The following is a 19603-nucleotide window of genomic DNA, read 5'->3' on the forward strand; positions in this document are numbered from 1 at the left end:
TGATGTGGTTTAAGCATTGACATGGACTCCATTTTCGTTGTTTCTTTATGAATAATTGTTATATTGAGAGTAAAAAATACAATTAAACAGATCTGAATTTGTGAAAATACACATTGTATGGGGCCTGTCATGCCAAATACTGTTTATTAACCATTATATTACCCGGGTATATTGACAGAAAGCACAAATATTGTTCACTAAGGATCCGGGGAAGAGTTGCAGGGTAGAGGAGAAGAAAATAATGTGCCTATTTGAAAAATAGAATAAAATAAAAAAAGTAGCTCGTGACATGTTAAATTTTAAGGTAGTGTTCATGCTAGAGGTTGGAGACCACTGCCCTAGAATAAGACTGGGAGAGACAGGAACAGTCTGACCCCTGCAGGATCCCCTGGGTATCACAATTTAACACTCTTGTTGGTATACTGTATCAGATAGTGAGTGGCGTAATGGCATAGATGTAGGTTGTGAAGCATGAACTCTGGATGGTTGAGTTTGTTGATTAGCTCGTCCTCAGAGACATCTACTGAGATATTGAGTAAACATGGCGGCAGGTTGGCGAGGACGGCATTTTCCGAGCTAAACTGACCAAGACGCACCTCCAACAACACATAACACATCATTCTGCCCCAAAACAATCCTAAAAAAATAGGACAGGTTAAAAAATAAAAAAAATTACATTATGTAATGGACAACCAGTGGGTTACATTGGTTTCAAGTTTGTATCGGTACATTTTTGACGAGCTGATCATAGTAAAAAAGAAGATACTTCTGCATTTGCTGCTGTGTAAACACATTGATTCTCATTGCAAATAGGCCCAGGATAACTCCTGATAAAGTTGGGTAGCTTAGTCACAGGGTAACTTAATCATGGGAATCAGGACTAATGAAGCAAATGCAACTGCCTGTTTTACAAACAGTAGGCCTACCAAATGGATGGGCATTCATAAAATTCCATTGCAGGCTGACACTGTAGGCTACACCCCAGTCAGCACTGACTGACGCCGACATCAATTGGGTGTCTTTTTTTTGGTCCTGTCTGGACCAGTCTTTTTATTTCCACGCCCACGGATGTAGATTTTTGGTCAGGTCCAGACCAAATCTGAACCAATTATAGACGTCTATGTTTGGCTCAGATTAGGTTTGGTCTGGGACTCCCAAGTGGCGCAGTGGTCTAAGGCACTGCATCGCCGTGCTAGCTGTGCCACTAGAGATTCTGGGTTTGAGTCCAGGCTCTGTTGCAACCGGGAGGCCCATGGGGCGGCGCACAATTTGCCCAGCATCGTCCGGGTTAGGGAGGATTTGGCCGGCAGGGATGTCCTTGTCGCGCACTAGCGACTCCTGTGGCAGACCGAGCGCAGTGCATGCTGACACGGTCGCCAGGTGCACGGTGTTTCCTCCGACACATTGGTGCGGCTAGCTTCCGAGTTAAGTGGGCATTGTGTCAAGAAGCAGTGCGGCTTGGTTGGGTTGTGTTTCGCAGGACACACGGCTCTCGAATTTTGCCTCTCCCGAGTCCGTACGGGAGTTGCAGCGATGAGACAAGACGACCAAAACTACCAATTGGATAACACGAAAATGGGGTAAAAAAATGACCAAATATATAAATTACGTATTTTCTACTTTCATTCAGAACTGAAATTTTACCTGATTTCAACATCCGGAAAATACGTATTTTAAACATCCGGAAAATATGTATTTTCACCTTTCATTCAGAACCTAAAATGAACGTCACTTCAACGTCTGGAAAATACTTAATTAATGGGACTATTCTAGTTTTGTAGGGGTATAGGAGGAGGGCGGGAATTTTGGGTCTCATCTAGAGCAGCAGAACGGCCAGGACTGGGCCTGGCTGTGATCAACACATTCAGCCAGTTAGCAGATGACAACTCTTATTAGTGCAGCCAGACCAGCCCTGTAGACATACTGTATCATTTGTATTGGAATTTCGTCCCTACTGCTCCCTCCTCCCCCTTTCCTCTTGCCTCTGTCATCAACCCCTTCTCCCTCAACACTCCATCACTACTCCCACCCTCTTCCTCTCTCTTCCTTCCTCTCCTTCCTCTGTCCTCCTCTTTTCCTGCTGTCCCCTTTCATTTGATCCTTCCTCTCTCTCCCTCCCACTTCAACTCTTTCAACAGGGAGAGAATGACAACTCATTATGAACCAAGTAATTAGATTGGGGTAATGGTCTGTCTGACCGTGTAGGCTGGGGGGGAATGGGCCTTGCGGAGTGGGCTGCTGGGGGGGGGGGGTGTAGCCTCAGTAGCTGTGTGTGTGAGATTAGCTTTCCAAATCATTGGGGGAGATAAGGAGTTACAGGGTGCTGCTACAGAAACTACTGTGGTGATAACACACTAATGCCACTGCCAAACTGTTCACATGGATGTGCAGACTTAGTACAGATAAATGCTTCAGAGCTTATTAGAAAGTCCATATATCTGCGATATTATTATTTCCAACTGGGTTGGCAAAGCACGGCTCAGGGCATAGATATGCTACAGTGCATTTCTCCTCAGATAGATGAGGGATTTACACATGCTGCATTTGTCTCAGCACACAATCTGTACATTCTCACACTCCAAACAGTTTGCGGCAGGAAACTGTTCATTCTAGCAGAGGCTACATGAACATTATGCAGCTTAAGTTGAGGGAACTTTCACAGGCTCATTTTTTTTTTTTTTTTTTTTTTTTAAATTTTATCCCCTTTTCTCCCCAATTTTCGTGGTATCCAATCGCTAGTAATTACTATCTTGTCTCATCGCTACAACTCCCGTACGGGCTCGGGAGAGACGAAGGTCGAAAGCCATGCGTCCTCCGAAGCACAACCCAACCAAGCCGCACTGCTTCTTTAACACAGCGCGCCTCCAACCCGGAAGCCAGCCGCACCAATGTGTCGGAGGAAACACCGTGCACCTGGCCCCCTTGGTTAGCACGCACTGCGCCCGGCCCGCCACAGGAGTCGCTGGAGCGCGATGAGACAAGGATATCCCTACCGGCCAAACCCACCCTAACCCGGACGACGCTAGCCCAATTGTGCGTCGCCCCACGGACCTCCCGGTCGCGGCCGGCTGCGACAGAGCCTGGGCGCGAACCCAGAGACTCTGGTGGCGCAGTTAGCACTGCGATGCAGTGAGGCTCATGATTTTAATGCCCCAGAATGAGGCGATGCGTAATGTGCTGCATGATTGTTATGGCAGACTATTCAAATACAGTTCACATATTTGAAGGTTTGTGTGAATTAAATCAATTTATTAGCGGTGATTGTGCACTAACCATGTTAAATGAAGAATTTGGACACCAGCAGTACTAAAACGTGTCTCTGTTTCTCCTCTTGTCTCCCTGTATGCAGAGTGCAATGGTGGCTACTACCTCTTCCAGCAGGGCTGTGTGAGGGACTGTCCAGCCGGCTACACCGCAGGCTCCCAGCTCCTCAATTACACCATGGGGAACTCTGTGGATCCAGCCTCGGTCCCCTCCTGCCTGCCCTGCCAACCCTCCTGCCTGACCTGCAGCGGCCTCAGCCCCAGTGCCTGCCTCTCCTGCCCCCCTCACAGCCACCTGGACCCTGTGTCCAGCACCTGCCTGCACCTCAACCAGATCCAGAGGGAGTCCCCTGGCAACTTCATGGTGGGCCAGGGCAATGCCGGTCCGCGCCCAGAGCTCAGCTCCCGCCTGCCCGTCACCATCGCCGTGCTCAGCTGCATGATCATCATGGCCACCTTCGCTGGGGTGTTCGTTCTGCTGCAGCTAAGATCTGGAGTCTTGGCCAAACTGCCCTCACTGGAGGAGGCCGGCTCAGGCCTGAGAGGGGGCTTCAGCCTGGGGGGCAGGAGTAGAATGGTGTCGTACCGCGGTATCCCTACAGTGTGGGGCGACGAAGGGGTAAACACTGACTCCGACAACGATGAGTTTGACGTACACAATGAGAAGACTGCCTTTATCAAAACACAAAGTGCTCTTTAACCCCTTCCTGTCTTCGTATTCCTGCTTTCTACAGCCCCCCCCCCCCCCCCCCCAATCACTGACTCGTCTAATTCTGGGCTCCCTGTCCTCATGGTCCTCTCCTCTGGTTTCTCTTTACCTGTTTCGCTCCCTCGTTCTTCCTTTCATCGGGTTTCATCCCCCAGGTTTAGTGTTCCACTCTGTAGTGGGTGACCTGATGGGAGGCTGGAGTCACGCGGAAACAGGGATGGCGTGTTCGGCGCTCGCTTCACACTCGGGTGCTTTTCTATTAAACTGTCTCTCTGTGCCCTTTCGCCCTCAATCACCACCAGACAGAGTGTTTTCTGAACACAGCCCATTTCCCGGACGGCTCCAGGGTTTCCCTGTCACAATAAACAAACCATTATTGTTTGCTCTCTTTTTCTTTTTTTCCAGTTCCAGTGCAGTAGCCGGATGAGATTGTAAATTGGGGGTACACAGCTGTGTGCGTGCTGAGTAGACAGCGAGATCAGGGTAGTGTCAGATTCTGAGAAGCCACAGCTTGAGTCCTCATAGTCCCAGTGTTTTGGTGAATCAGCCCCAGGCTCTCCCAGAGCTACTGAGTGTGTCCATGCTGCAGTATGAGACTGTATCTCTCAGCTCTGGTTGGATACAAGGCTATGAGTCATGAGACTAGCAACACTCACTCTACCCCCAGCATGGAATTCAGAAGGCGTTCTGCTTATTCCGAGCGGTTTAGGAATGCTGAATTCATGTGATTCTGAGGGTTATATAAAGTCCCCTGACCTCCGCCCCTCTCTGTTCTCCGGGGGGGGGGGGTGTTCGGACCGAGTGCTTGCTCGTTGCCAGATCCCCAAAGATAGGTCAGCAGTTCACCCAGCTACTCCTCCACACTTTACTGGGCCTCAGAATTTAGACCAAAATAATACTGCCTCTATGATTTGAAATCCCATTCCCAAGAAAAAAGTACCTATGAATAATTAAATTGGCTTTCCACTTAAGTCTTATAATTGCTCAGCTACTGAGGGTGAAAGTGGTAGTGAGATGTATTGTGGATGGGGCTCAGTACTGTAGAAGCGACTTTTTTTAACACAAGGGTTCCTGTGGGCTTCTCTGAGCAGCTATACAGGTAGTGAGAGGAGTGTGTGATAGAGAGAAGGGTTTTACGCACTGCAGAGGAGAGAGAGAGAATAACAAAGTCTGGCCGTGATTACCAGACGGGGCACTCCACTCTCTCTACTCTGTTGCTCTTTTAATGCTGTTCATCACACACACTTAGCACTATGTTGGTCTTACACACACCCTACCTCGTTTCAGTAAGGTATATGTGTGTCTGAGTGTGTGCCTGCCAAGTGTGTGAGCAGGTGTCCAGTTGAGCAAAAGGAAGGAATGACCACATTTAAGAATACTAAGGATGTGGTTGTGTTTGTAGGCTGAGTTATGATACTGGTTGGCCTATGTAGTTTCCCTGTCTGCTGTTCTTTAAAGAACTGCCTATGTTAAAGAACTGAGGTTGGCTATAATAAGCAAACTTCTTTTAACATCTTTTATCTGTCATTGAGACTTATCACAGCTTCTCTCCACTCGCCCTCCAGTCGTCATCAGGGATGTCGATGCAAACTAGAGATAATCTGTTTCATATACTTGCCAATGAATTATATCCTGAACGACACTACAGCTCAGATGTGTTCCAAAGGAGTTTTTTTCTACTCATACTGTATCTTTATTGAAAAACTTTTAAGTGAATTTTTGGCTGCATATCTTCCTTCTACAATCTGTACCTCATTAATTCATCCATTGGACAAATATTGGATCCATCCATCTTTTTTTTTCTATTTTTATGTTGAAGTTATTTTTTATTTTCGAGCAGATAATAGGGGGCTTCACTGAGAGGGGTTGTCATAGTGACAACGTGCATAAAAGATTGATGCAGCTGCTCATCCCGTCCTCTCACTCAGATCACACAGCAACGGCAGCAGAGTATATGTGTTCCATAGCAATGATGAAGGATTATATAGGTCAAAGGTGAAAGCTTTTCAGAGAAGGATATTTCTTTTGAACTGTAGGAGTTTTCCTTACACTGATTTACACTTCTACAGTAATAATAAGACTGAAATGTCTTTATCTACAGTGCCAGGGCTGTAGGGCTGCAGTCTCTCTCCTTTTTTCTCTCTCCTCCCCTACTCTGTCTTGGCACAATTGAAATGTAATTTAATATATCCTGATTTATGCCCTCTGAATATATAGTTTTCAGGATTGTTTTTTAATGGGGGGTGGGGGTGATTCCTGTGCTTTAAATCTTATGTAATTAAAAACATTGCTGAGGAAGACAGTCTTCCATACACAGATTGGGGAGTTGCTATCCTCTGAGTGCAAAGTAATGACGGCCAACTTTGAGCAAAATATGTAATTACTACAACGCTGGAATAGTGTGCCGTTTAGCCCTGGCTGATGTAAGGTGCTGTCGTTGATGATAATGTGTTCCCTTAAAATGAAGTAACTGATAAATCCTAAGAGACTTTTCTTCCTACCAGAATTATAGTTGAGCAATCATATAGCAATCATTTTAATGTCCCCCCCCCCCCCCCCCTTTACATTGTTTCCTCTAAATTGGTCACTTCTGAATGGGGAAATCTATATTGCATTATAACAGTTTGTCTAAGGAAAAAGACAGCTGCTGGGAAGGAGGTTGCGCCCCTTGCAGTGCAGCCTCAATACTACAGCTGACTGCAGCAGAGATTCTGGCATTACCAAAGACGGGGCAATTTAGAGTTGTGTTCAGTACAGTTCTGCTCCAGATTGCTGAGCCTGAGTTGGGGAGATGATGTAATCTGAGGTTTTCTATATGCATTGATTCATAAATCAGATGAATATGTATTTTTTAATATCTTTGTTATTCCTGCTTTTTAATGCAGAGAGACCTTTCCCTCTCCACCCCCTGCTTGGTGACAGTGGTGGAGCAGAGACATTCTGTATGCTGAGATACAGTGTTGGATGTGGAGGGAGCAGATTGAGAATGTATCCCATCCCCATACACTAAAGGGCTCTGTGTGTGTGTGTGTGTGTGTGTGTGTGTGTGTGTGTGTGTGTGTGTGTGTGTGTGTGTGTGTGTGTGTGTGTGTGTGTGTGTGTGTTTTAACTACAGAAGAAACACACTCATGGGGGTTAAACAGAGCTCTGGACATACGGCCCATCCAGCTCTGTCCACCTCTCCACATCTCTCCTTATGAAGTCTTTGACCTGGGGCTACATATAGTACCTTACAGAAACAGTGACCTATGAATAATGTAAAAGAATGACTACCTTAGATGGAACATAACTATAAAATAAGGCCTATTTTTGTACTATATATATATATATATATGGTGCAGTGTAATGTTCTTGTAATTTAAAGATTTTTTTTGCTCTTGTTAAATTTGTCATTTTTATTTAATTGATAGATTCTACGAAAAATAAAGATCTATGCAAACTTCAGGATTTGTCATGTGCTTTTCTATGTGATTGATGGAAAGCTGTATTACAAAAATCTAAATTATGATTGATACTGTACCTGTATGACAAGAATCAATATCTTATGTCCAGCTAGATTCAATTGAGCAGAATACTTTATTTCACCGGAGTGCTGTGCTCCGCTCCAAGAGAATACAATGGCAGTTCAAATATAGAGTCAAAGTATAGGCCTAGAGGAGTTGGACAATTGTGGTACATGAAAAGAAAAGTATAACCTGTTTCTTACAATAGCAGTACTGTGTATCGCACCAGAAGAGCTACAGTATGTGGCCTCCGCCCAGGGTTGGGTAGGTTACTTTCTTAATGTAATCTGTTAGTTACTAGTTGTCCAAAATTGCTACATTCACCGCCTATTTTTTACATTTTGTTGGTAACACTTTATCTTGCTAACTTGCAGCTGTTTAAGTATATCAAACGTGCGCGAGTTTGAGCATGTGTCCATTTTTCTTATCAGCATTCAATTGAGCAATAAAAGCGCTACTCGTGGTCTTCTTAAATTAAACTTGTTTTTGATAGTATGGAGCACACTACCACGGGGGAGTTTAGAAGGGAGGAACTCCTCAAATTCTTATTCCATAGGCTAGGATCGGCACTATTCAGCTGTTGCAAGAGCGCATTGTATAGGTAATGGCTGTCCACTGGGGCATATTCATTGTGCCAATTCTGTCGAAAAACGTTTCTTAAATGGAACGAAACGGGGAGGGACTTACTTGAATTTCCCGAGGTAAAGACAGATTCAGGTTGGATATTTGCTGGTAGTTTGCCTAAACTTCCACCATCAGCAGTTAGGGGCCGTCAACATAGTGACAAATCAAATTTTTAAAATTTCAATAGCTCTAACCATTACTCCTAAAACTTTCAAAATTGGTTCTAGCTAACCCGATGGCATACACACATTGCGCACACTTTTTTTTGTCGGTTTACATCTCACACTATTTTAAATGTATTTATTTTAATTTTAATAGCTACTTGGTCATGTGACCTACTGACTTCAAACAAGGCTCATAATGTACACTCAGTGGCAATACACAGTGCACAACCTTTAGTTTGTCCCCAAACAATTTTATTTGCTGGTTTTAAGCATTCAACTTTCAAATAGCTCTTTGTTGACTGTTGCTGGGTGCTATCGTCCTCCATCAGCACCGGCCTGTACCCTACCTGCCCTAAGCTCTCTCCTGGCCCCTTACACTAAGTCTGAATTTGTCCTACTAGGTGACCTAAACTGGAACATGCTTAAACCACCTGACCAAGTCCTAAAGCAATGGGACTCCCTAAATCTTTCTTAGATCATCACCAATCCCACAAGGTATGACTCCAAACACCCAGAAAAGGCTAATCTCCTCGATGTTATCCTCACAAATAATCCTGATAAGTAACAGTCTGGTGTTTTCTGTAATGACCTCAGTGATCACTGTTTTACAGCCTGTGTTTGTAATGGCTTCTCAGTGAAATGACCTGTCTTGATTTGTCATAGACGCTTGCTAAAAGACTTTAATGAGCAAGCCTTCCTTCATGAACTGGCCTCTGTAAAATGGTATAGAATCAGCTTGATCCTCTCTGTCGAAGACGCTTGGACCTTCTTTTTTGATATTTTCAGTGGTATTGTTAACAAACACGCCCCCATAAAGAAAATGAACATTAAAAACAGGTTCAGCCCCTGGTTCGACCGTGATCTTGCAGAGTTACTCCACCTCAAGAATTGCATTTGGCGAAAGGCTTGGCACACGAATACTCGGGCTGACTGGCTATTGTTCAGGCAAATGAGAAATAAGTGCACTCAGGCTATCCGGAAGGCCAAAGTTAGTTACTTTAAGGAGCAGTTCTCTCTCTGTGGGTCTAACGCCAAGAAGTTCTGGAAAACAGTAAAAGAACTGGAGAATAAACCCTCCTCCTCACAGCTGCCCATGTCCCTTAATGTTGATGATGTGGTTGTTACTGACACGAAGCACATGGCTGAGCTCTTTAATCACCACTTCATTAAGACAGGATTCCTATTTGACTCAGCTATGCCTCCTTGCCCATCCAACATTTCCTCATCTCCCACCCCTTCTAATGTGACTATCCCTGATGCTTCTCCCTCGTTTTCCCCCTGCCCTGCTACAAAGTTTCTCCCTGCAGGCAGTCACTGAGTCCGAGGTGCTAAAGGAATTCCTTAAACTTGACTCCAATAAACCATCTGGGTCAGATGGTTTAGACCCTTTCTTCTTTAAGGTTGCTGCCCCTATCATCACAAAGCCAATCTCTGACCCTTTTAACCTGTCTCTCCTTTCTGTGGATGTTCTCATTGCTTGTAAGGCAGCCACAGTTCATGGGGGAGATCAAGCTGAACCTAACTGTTAGGCCTATTTCTATTTTGCCCTGTTTATCAAAAGTGTTGGAAAAACTTGTCAATAATAAACTGACTGGCTTTCTTGATGTGTATAGTATTCTCTCGGGTATGCAATCTGGTTTCCGCTCAGGTTATGGATGTGTCACTGCAACCTTAAAGGTCCTCAATGATGTCCCCATTGCCCTTGATTCTAAGCAATATTGTGCTGCTATTTTTATTGACTTGGCCAAAGCTTTTGATACGGTAGACCATTCCATTCTTGTGCGCCGGCTAAGGAGTATTGGTGTCTCTGAGGGGTCTTTGGCCTGGTTTGATAACTACCTCTCTCAACGAGTGCAGTGTATAAAGTCAGAAAATCTGCTGTCTCAGCCACTGTCTGTCACCAAGGGAGTACCCCAAGGCTCAATCCTAGGCCCCACGCTCTTCTCAATTTACATCAATAACATAGCTCAAGCAGTAAGGAAGTTCTCTCATCCATTTATATGCAGATGATAGTCTTATACTCAGCTGCCCCCTCCCCGGATGTTGTGTTAAATCCTCTACAACAAAGCTTTCTTAGTGTCTTTCTCTACCCATAACCTTGTTCTGAACACCTCCAAAACAAAGGTCATGTGGTTTGGTAAGAAGAATGCCCCTCTTCCCACAGGTGTTATTACTACCTCTGAGGGTTTAGAGCTTGAGGTAGTCACCCCATACAAGTATTTGGGAGTATGGCTAGACGGTACACTGTCCTTCTCTCAGCACATATCAAAGCTGCAGGCTAAAGTTAAATCTAGACTTGGTTTCCTCTATCGTAATCGCTACTCTTTCACCCCAGCTGCCAAACTAACCCTGATTCAGATGACCATCCTACCCATGCTAGATTACGGAGACATAATTTATAGATTGGCAGGTAAGGGTGCTCTCGAGCGGCTAGATGTTCTTTACCATTCGGCCATCAGATTTGCCACCAATGCTCCTTAAAGGACACATCACTGCACTCTATACTCCTCTGTAACTGGTCATCTCTGTATACCCGTCGCAAGACCCACTGGTTGATGCTTATTTATAAAACCCCTCTTAGGCCTCACTCCCCCCTATCTGAGATATCTACTGCAGCCCTCATTCTCCACATACAACACCCGTTCTGCCAGTCACATTCTGTTAAAGGTCCCCAAAGCACACACATCCCTGGGTCGCTCCTCTTTTCAGTTCGCTGCAGCTAGCGACTGGAACGAGCTGCAACAAACACTCAAACTGGACAGTTTTATCTCAATCATGGACACTGTGTTGTGTTGCTACCATGTTGTTGTCATGTTATGTTGCTACCATGCTGTGTTGTCATGTGTTGTTGCCTTGTTATGTTGTTGTCTTAGGTCTCTCTTTACGTAGTGTTGTGTCTCTCTTGTTGTGATGTGTGTTTTGTCCTATATATATATATATATATTTTTTTTTTATCCCAGGCCCTCGTCCCCGCAGGAGGCCTTTTGGTGGGCCGTCATTGTATATAATAATTTGTTCTTAACTGACTTGCCTAGTTAAATAAATAGAATACAGTATATACAAATGAGATGAGTAATGCAAGACATGTTAACATGATTAAAGTGACTAGTGTTCCATTTATTAAATGGACAGTGATTTCAAGCCTATGTATATAGGCAGCAGCCTCTATGTGCTTGTGATGGCTATTTAACCTTCAGATGGCCTTGAGATAGAAGCTGTTTTTCAGTCTCTCGGTCCCAGCTTTGATGCACCTGTACTGACCTCACCTTCTGGATGATAGCGGGGTGAACAGGCAGTGGCTCGGGTGGTTGTTGTCCTTGATAATCTTTTTGGCCTTCCGCACGCGCACCATAAAAATACACAAAACAAAGAAATGGAACATTGTCCTTACTTGATGTAGAAACGGGTGAACAGTTTTGGAACACTGAGCCATTGACTGCAAGCACCAGTTAGCTGTGTTACGAGTAGGTTACTTTTGACAATAAGGCACCAGACTACAGCCATATAGTTTTGAACCTAGAAGAAGACCAAGAGACGGCAGTAGGCAAGGAGTCGACCGGGATGGGTGAGAGGAATGTCCAGTTGGCCAAAAAAGCATGGTAAACTAACATTACTGAGTGATTATCAAGCTAGCTGGCTTGGCTACAACTGATAAAGTCGAGGTGGTTAGCTAGCTGCGTTTTTTATAGACAGGTTCTCCGTTTTACACTTAGCGAGATAACTGCAATATCGTAAACCATTATTATATAGCTAGCTACGGTAGCTAAATATCTGTCAGCAGGATAGTAGAATGTGTTATAAGCATGTTGGCTAGCTCACGTTAGCTATACTGAACAAAAATATAAATGCAACATTTTCAAAGATTTTCCTGAGTTACAGTTCATATAAGGAAATCAGTCAATTGAAGTAAATAAATTAGGACTTCATCTCTGGAATTCACATGACTGGGAAGAGGTGCAGCCACAGGTCGGCCCACTTGGCAGCAAGGTCCAGCCAATCAGAATTAGTTTCTCCCCACAAAAGGGCTTCATTACAGACAGAAATTCCCACCCTCCCAGACGATCCCGTAGGTGAAGCCGGATGTGGAGGTCCTGGGCTGGCGTGTCATCTGTGGTTGTGAGGCCGGATGGACGTGCTGCCAAATTCTCTAAAATGACGTTGGAGGCAGTTTATGGTAGAGAAATTAACTTTAAATTCTCTGGCAACAACTCTGGTGGACATTCCTGCAGTCAGTATGGCAATTGCATGCTCCCTAAAAACTTGAGACATCTGTGGTGGTGTGACAACTGCACATTTTAAAGTGTCCTTGTATTGTCCCCAGCACAAGGAGCACCTGTGTAATGATCATGCTGTTTAATCAGCTTCTTGATAAGCCGTACCTGTCAGGTGGATATATTATCTTGGCAAAGGAGAAATGCTCACTAACAGGGATGTAAACAAATTTATGCACACAATTTGTGAGATAAGCTTTTTGTGTGCGTATGGACCATTTCTGGGACTTTTATTTCAGCTCATGAAACATGGGAACAACACTTTAAATGTTGCGTTTATATTTTTGTTCAGTGTACTGTAGGTCATTTATTAAGCAATAGAGTGAATACTTAATAGGGTTGTCGTTTATTTAACTAGCTAGCTACCTTTGCAAATTATTGACATCATCCTTCTTTGAAGCAGTTTGACTGCAAAATTAGGTCTCAACAATCACAGGTATCTAAGCTAGCAGCTAGCTAACTACTGTCAAATAAGGAGGAACATGTTGTCATGATGGAATAAGTCACCTACTGTATGTGAAGGTAGCTACAATACAGATTAGCCACAATATTGGAATTTGCTGTACGCCTGAGCAATTGTTACTGAGATGAGACATGGTGCCATAATATAAATATCTTAGCTAGTTATAAATTCACATGTATGCCATGTCATTTGTCAAAGCAACAAATATCACAAAATGGCATGCATACTTTTCATCAGATCTACAGTACATGGCCAAAGGTATGTGGACACCCCTTCAAATGAGTGGATTCGGGAATTTCAGCCACACTTGACGGATGCCATAAGAACGGCATGAATCCTAAATACCATTTTCTTTTGTTAATCTACTGGTTTGTCGTATGATTTCTTGAAGCCTGGTGGAGATAGATGCAACCATACTACAACACAGGGTGTTTTTCTGCATCCAGATTGAGGCTTTCTACCAGCAGAAACATGGAGCACTCTGTCTCAATAAAGGCGACCGCATTCTTCCCACCTGAAACAGTTCGGTAGAGTTAGTGCATATATTATGATGACATTTTGTGACGTTTTGTTCATTTTGGATAGTGCACCAAACAGTTATCTTATATTATTTCTGACTATTTTGAGGAAGTGTATTCTGGCTACGGCATCTAAAAATGGACAAACCGACGGGGAGACCGGGGATGGTTATAACACAGGTTAGTTGTAACACTCTCAATATCTCTAATCAGGAACCAGCTAAAATCATGTTACTCACTGTGCACATGGTCAGTTTAGTCCTCAAACCTCATGTGAAGAAGCAAGACCCTGTGAAAGACCGCAGATTTTATTGACAAAAATCTGATTTTGAGGTAAAGTAACAAATGCCGTTAGATTCACCAAACTTATATCAGATTTATAACCAGTGTGTGTAGATATATTTGAAGTCAGTTAGCAATGCTAAAGTTTGAAGTTGAAGCTAAAATTGAAGATAGCTAATGGCTGCAAGGGTCAGGGTTAGTTGTAACAAGCCTAAGGAGGTCTGGGTACTGGGAATAGCAAATTATGCCCACCAAGCCTGTACCCCAGGACTACCATACCACTGTCACAACTGTGACTCAGTGAACATGTCAAACATTCACTCACACACACACTCAGTCTTGTACAACTAACCTTGTGGGGACACACATCAGTCCTATTCAAAATCCTATTTTCCTTAACCCTAACCCTAACCCAAAAACCTAACCTTAATCCTAAAACTAACCCTAGCTCCTAACCTTAAACCTAACCCTAACATTAATTCTAACCTTAATCCTAAACACCCTAGAAATAGCATTTGACTAACAAAATGTCCCCAGTTGGTCAAATTTTTGTTCATTTACTATTCTTGTTGAGACTTTTGGTCCCCACAAGTATAAACATCCACACACACACAAAAAAAAATGTTTTTGGAACACTTCAAATGTGACGTTTTATATGTGAACTCATGTCTTTTTTAGAACATTTCACATGTATTTGGACAACAAAACATGTGTTTATGATACACACACAGTTATTTTAACATAGTGTTCATCTGACATATTTGACTACATTGTGTATGTTTATTTATACAGTAATTACTATTCAATGTGTCATCATCTGGGATTTGAACTCACAACCTCTTTGTTCACGGCATTCTGATATTTCTGCTACGCCACCACACCTGTATTCCTGCACTTTGGACTTCAAAGTAAATCTCAGCTTTGTTGAATAAACACTCAAGATAAACTATGATATTGTATTTATTATAGTGATTCAGGAGTAACATTGAAACAGAATAACGACCCACCAACATTAGACAACTATAGAGAAAGTTAAAGTAAGTTAAATCAATGATGAGAGGATGGCACTATTTTACCAAGTGCATAGATGTATTATAAGCAATGAATGTGTAGGGAAATGCTACAGACATTATTGCTAAAAGTCTCCCCTACTATTGCTGCTTTTTTATGGTTTTTCAAGCAAAGGTCCTTTTAAGGGATTATGCAAGCACACTCGTTTGAGTCGGTTAGGCGCCAGCCGGGCTGAAGCATACTTACGCCTTTAGTCATGATTAGAGGTCAACCGATTAATCGGAATGGCCGATTAATTAGGGCCGATTTCAAGTTTTCATAACAATCGGTAATCTGCCTTTTTGGATGCCGATTATGACCGATTACATTGCAATCCATGAGGAGACTGCATGGCAGGCTGACCACCTGTTACGCGAGTGGAGCATCAAAAGGACCTTGTTGCTGCAAGGAGCCAAGGTAAATTGCTAGCTAGCATTAAACTTATCTTATAAAAAACAATCAATCTTCACATAATCACTAGTTAACAACACATGGTAGATGATATTACTAGGTTAACTAGTTTGTCCTGCGCTGCAGATAATCAATGCGGTGCCTGTTAATGTATCATCAAATCACAGCCTACTTCAACTTCGACAAACCAGTGATGATTTAACAAATGCGCATTCGCCAAAAAGGCACAATCGTTACACAAATGTACCTAACCATAAAAATCAATGCCTTTCTTAAAATCAATACACAGAAGTATATTTTTTAAACCTACATATTTAGTTAAAAGAAATTCATGTTAGCAGGCAATATTAACTAGGGAAATTTTGTCACTTCTCTTGCGATCAGTGCAAGCAGAGTCAGGGTATAAGCAGCAGTTTGGGCCGCCTGGTTCATTGCAAATTGTGTGAAGACCATTTCTTCCTAACAAAGACCATAATTAATTTGCCAGAATTGTACATAATTATGACATAACATTGAAGGTTGTGCAATGTAACAGCAATATTTAGACTTAGGGTGACCACCCGTTCGATAAAATACAGAACGGTTCCGTATTTCACTGAAAGGATAAATGTTTTGTTTTCAAAATTATAGTTTCCGGATTTGACCATAGAAATACGAGCCTTTGGTCATTAATGTGTGTTTATTATATTATAATTAAGTCTGATATGATAGAGCAGTCTGACTGAGCGGTGGTAGGCAGCAGGCTCGTAAGCATTCATTCAAACAGCACTTTACTGCGTTTGCCAGCAGCTCTTAGCAATGCTTGATCACAGCACTATTTATGACTATCAACTCCCGAGATTAGGCTGGCAATACTAAAGTTCCTATAAGAACATCCAATAGTCAAAGGTATATGAAATACAAATGGTATAGAGAGAAATAATCGACGCGGCATACTGTAATTCCTATAATAACTACAACCTAAAACTTCTTAACTGAGAATATTGAAGACTCATGTTAAAAGGAACCACCAGCTTTCATATCCATGCTTTCCACCTAGCCACCCTACCCTGGTTAACACCCCTGCACCCCCCATAGCAACTTGCCCAAGCCTCCCCCATTTCTCCTTCACCCAAATCCAGACAGCTTATGTTCTGAAAGAGCTGCAAAATCTGGACCCCTACAAATCAGCAGGGCTAGACAATCTCTTTCTAAAATTATCAGCCGAAATTGTTGAAACCCCTATTACTAGCCTGTTCAACCTCTCTTTCGTATCTGACATCCACAAAGATTAGAAAGCTGCCGCGGTCATCCACCTCTTCAAAGGGGGAGACACTCTAGACCCAAACTGATACAGACCTATATCTATCCTACCCTGCCTTTCTAAGGTCTACGAAAGCCAAGTTAACAAACAGATTACCGACCATTTCGAATCCCACTGTACCTTCTCCGCTATGCAATCTGGTTTCCGAGCTGGTCATGGGTGCACCTCAGCCACACTCAAGGTCCTAAATGATATCATAACCGCCATCGATAAGAGACAATAATGTGCAGCTGTATTCATCGACCTGGCCAAGGCTTTTCAACTCTGTCAAACTCAACAGCCTTGGTTTCTCAAATGACTGCCTCACCTGGTTCACCAACTACTTCTCAGACAGAGTTCAGTTTGTCAAATCGGAGGGCCTGTTGTTCGGACCTCTGGCAGTCTCTATGGGGTTGCCACAGGGTTCAATTCTCGGCCAGACTCTTTTCTCTGTATACATCAATGATGTCGCTCTTGCTGCTGGTGATTCTCTGATCCACCTCTACGCAGACGACACCATTCTGTATACTTCTGGCCCTTCTTTGGACACTGTGTTAACTAACCTCCAGACGAGCTTCAATGCCATACAACTCTCCTTCCGTGGCCTCCAACTGCTCTTAAATGCAAGTAAAACTAAATGCATGCTCTTCAACCGATCGCTGCCCGCACCTGCCCGCCCGTCCAGCACCACTAACTCTGTACGGTTCTGACTTACAATATGTGGAAAACTACAAATACCTAGGTGTCTGGTTAGACTGTAAACTTTCCTTCCAGACTCACGTTAAGCATCTCCAATCCAAAATTAAATCTAGAATCGGCTTCCTATTTCGCAACAAAGCATCCTTCACTCATGCTGCCAAACATACCCTCGTAAAACTGACTATCCTGCCGATCCTTTACTTCGGCGATGTCATTTACAAAATAGCCTCCAACACTCTACTCAGCAAATTGGATGTAGTCCATCACAGTGCCATCCGTTTTGTCACCAAAGCCACATATACTACGTTGGCTGGCCCTCGCTTCATATTCGTCGCCAAACCCAGTGGCTCCAGGTCATCGTCTTTGCTAGGTGAAGCCCCGCCTTATCTCAGCTCACTGGTCACCATAGCAGCACCCACCCGTAGCATGCGCTCCAGCAGGTATATTTCATTAGTCACCCCCAAAGCCAATTCCTCCTTTGGCCGCCTTTCCTTCCAGTTCTCTGCTGCCAATGACTAGAACGAATTGCAAAAATCTCTGAAGCTGGAGACCCATATCTCCCTCACTAACTTTAAGCAGCAGCTGTCAGAGCAGCTCACAGATCACTGCACCTGTACATAGCCCATCTGTTAATAGCCCATCCAACTTCCTCATCCCCATACTGTTATTTATTATTTATTTATTCATTTGCTCCTTTGCACCCCAGTATCTCTACTTGCACATTCATCTTTTGCACATCTATCACTACAGTGTTTAATTGCTAAATTGTAATTATTTTGCCACTATGGCTGATTTATTGCCTACCTCCCTTATCTTACCTCATTTGCAAACACTGTATATAGACTTTTTCTCTATTGTGTTATTGACTATTTGTTTGTTTATTCCATGTGTAACTCTGTGTTGTTGTTTGTGTCGCACTGCTTTGCTTTATCTTGGCCAGGTCGCAGTTGTAAATGAGAACTTGTTCTCAACTGGCCTACCTGGTTAAATAAAGGTTAAATAAAAAATATGTTCTCATGTTCTGAGCAAGGAATTTAAATGTTAGCTTTTTTACACGGCACATAGTGCACTTTTACGTTCTTCTCCAACACTTTTGTTGCATTATTTAAACCAAATTGAACATGTTTCATTATTTATTTGAGACTGAATTGATTTTATTTATGTTTTATTTTAAGTTAAAATAGGTGTTCATTCAGTATTGTTGTAATTGTGATTATTACATATATATATATATATATATATATATATACATAAATTGGCCGATTAATCGGTATCAGCTTTTTTTGGTCCTCCAATAATCGGTATCGGCGTTGAAAAATCATAATCTGTCAACCTCTAGTCATGATATTTACAGGCCCTTGGTCAGTGGGAGGTCAGGGGTGAGGCCTCTCTCAATTTCTAGCACTCACTACCTCTATCTGTCTCTCTCTCTCTCGCCCCACCCCCTCCCTCCAGAGCCTTCTGACCAAGTAACTACCTGTGACCTCTCCAGAGCACAGAGAAGTAACCTACACTCATAATAGTATAACTGATGCACTATGTAAACCTACTTCAACTTTTCCAGTCTGCCTGTGTGACATAGCATATTATCCCAAGGCCACTGGTTGGATTGGATTTACTGTACCCACGCCAAAGCTCATGCTCTCTCCTCACTGAAAAAGTCTCCCAGACATTTATCAAAGCTAACATGTATCCATCCCCCTATCCCCAGGTGAGTCTGCTGGGCTATGGAACTCTAGAGCAGCACATCAAAAAACCTGCCACCCTGTTGTCAACTATCTGCATAAAGTTCCCTGTGCAAGGATGCAACTATCAAGGCTTTCAAAAGGCCACATCTTGGGAATGACCAAATGCAATAAAGTTTTGTATAAACAAATGTTTATTTTGTTAGATTACAAAACAACTTTTTCATAGCATGTTTGTCAAGTTGGTCTTCACACTCACTTCTACTAACTTCTGTGGTAAACGTAACACAGACATCAGTTCTAAAGTAAATGCAAGTCTCATTTCCAGGCTGAATACATTTGTATTAATGTATATCAGATACATCACAGGTGTGTCAACTAAATAATATACAGTATATCCCAGAAAAGATTGAAGAATGGGACAAGTAGACAAAGTGAATAGAAGTCAGTGATTGCATCCATAGCAGTTTGTATGAATGTACATAGAATACATGTTAACAGAATGGAGAGAGAGAGAGACTGTTGCTTGTCTCCCATGTAAGGCCCTTGCTTCCAGTACCATTGAAGGCCACAGTTTCCACAGGGATCTAGGATAACCTCCCCCTTGTCAACTTATCCTAAAATCAGTACTCTTTGTGAATATGGGCTCTGGCCTGTCAGCAATGTCATTTCACCTGAA

The 19603-nt window shown here is 43.0% G+C and overlaps 1 protein-coding gene across 2 annotated transcripts in view; it reads left to right on the forward strand.

The window, feature by feature from the left end:
* The window catches only part of LOC120047639 (furin-1-like), a 96354-nt gene extending 88938 nt beyond the window's left edge, over positions 1-7416 (forward strand). For both annotated transcript variants that reach the window (XM_038993194.1, XM_038993188.1), the window contains exon 16: positions 3350-7416. In XM_038993194.1, the coding sequence (XP_038849122.1) occupies positions 3350-3963 (614 nt within the window). In that variant the 3' untranslated portion in view covers positions 3964-7416. The remainder of the gene's footprint in view (positions 1-3349) is intronic.
* The last annotated feature ends 12187 nt before the right edge of the window (positions 7417-19603 follow it).

This window comes from Salvelinus namaycush, chromosome 1 (assembly GCF_016432855.1).
Source record: "Salvelinus namaycush isolate Seneca chromosome 1, SaNama_1.0, whole genome shotgun sequence".
Taxonomy (NCBI): domain Eukaryota; kingdom Metazoa; phylum Chordata; class Actinopteri; order Salmoniformes; family Salmonidae; genus Salvelinus; species Salvelinus namaycush.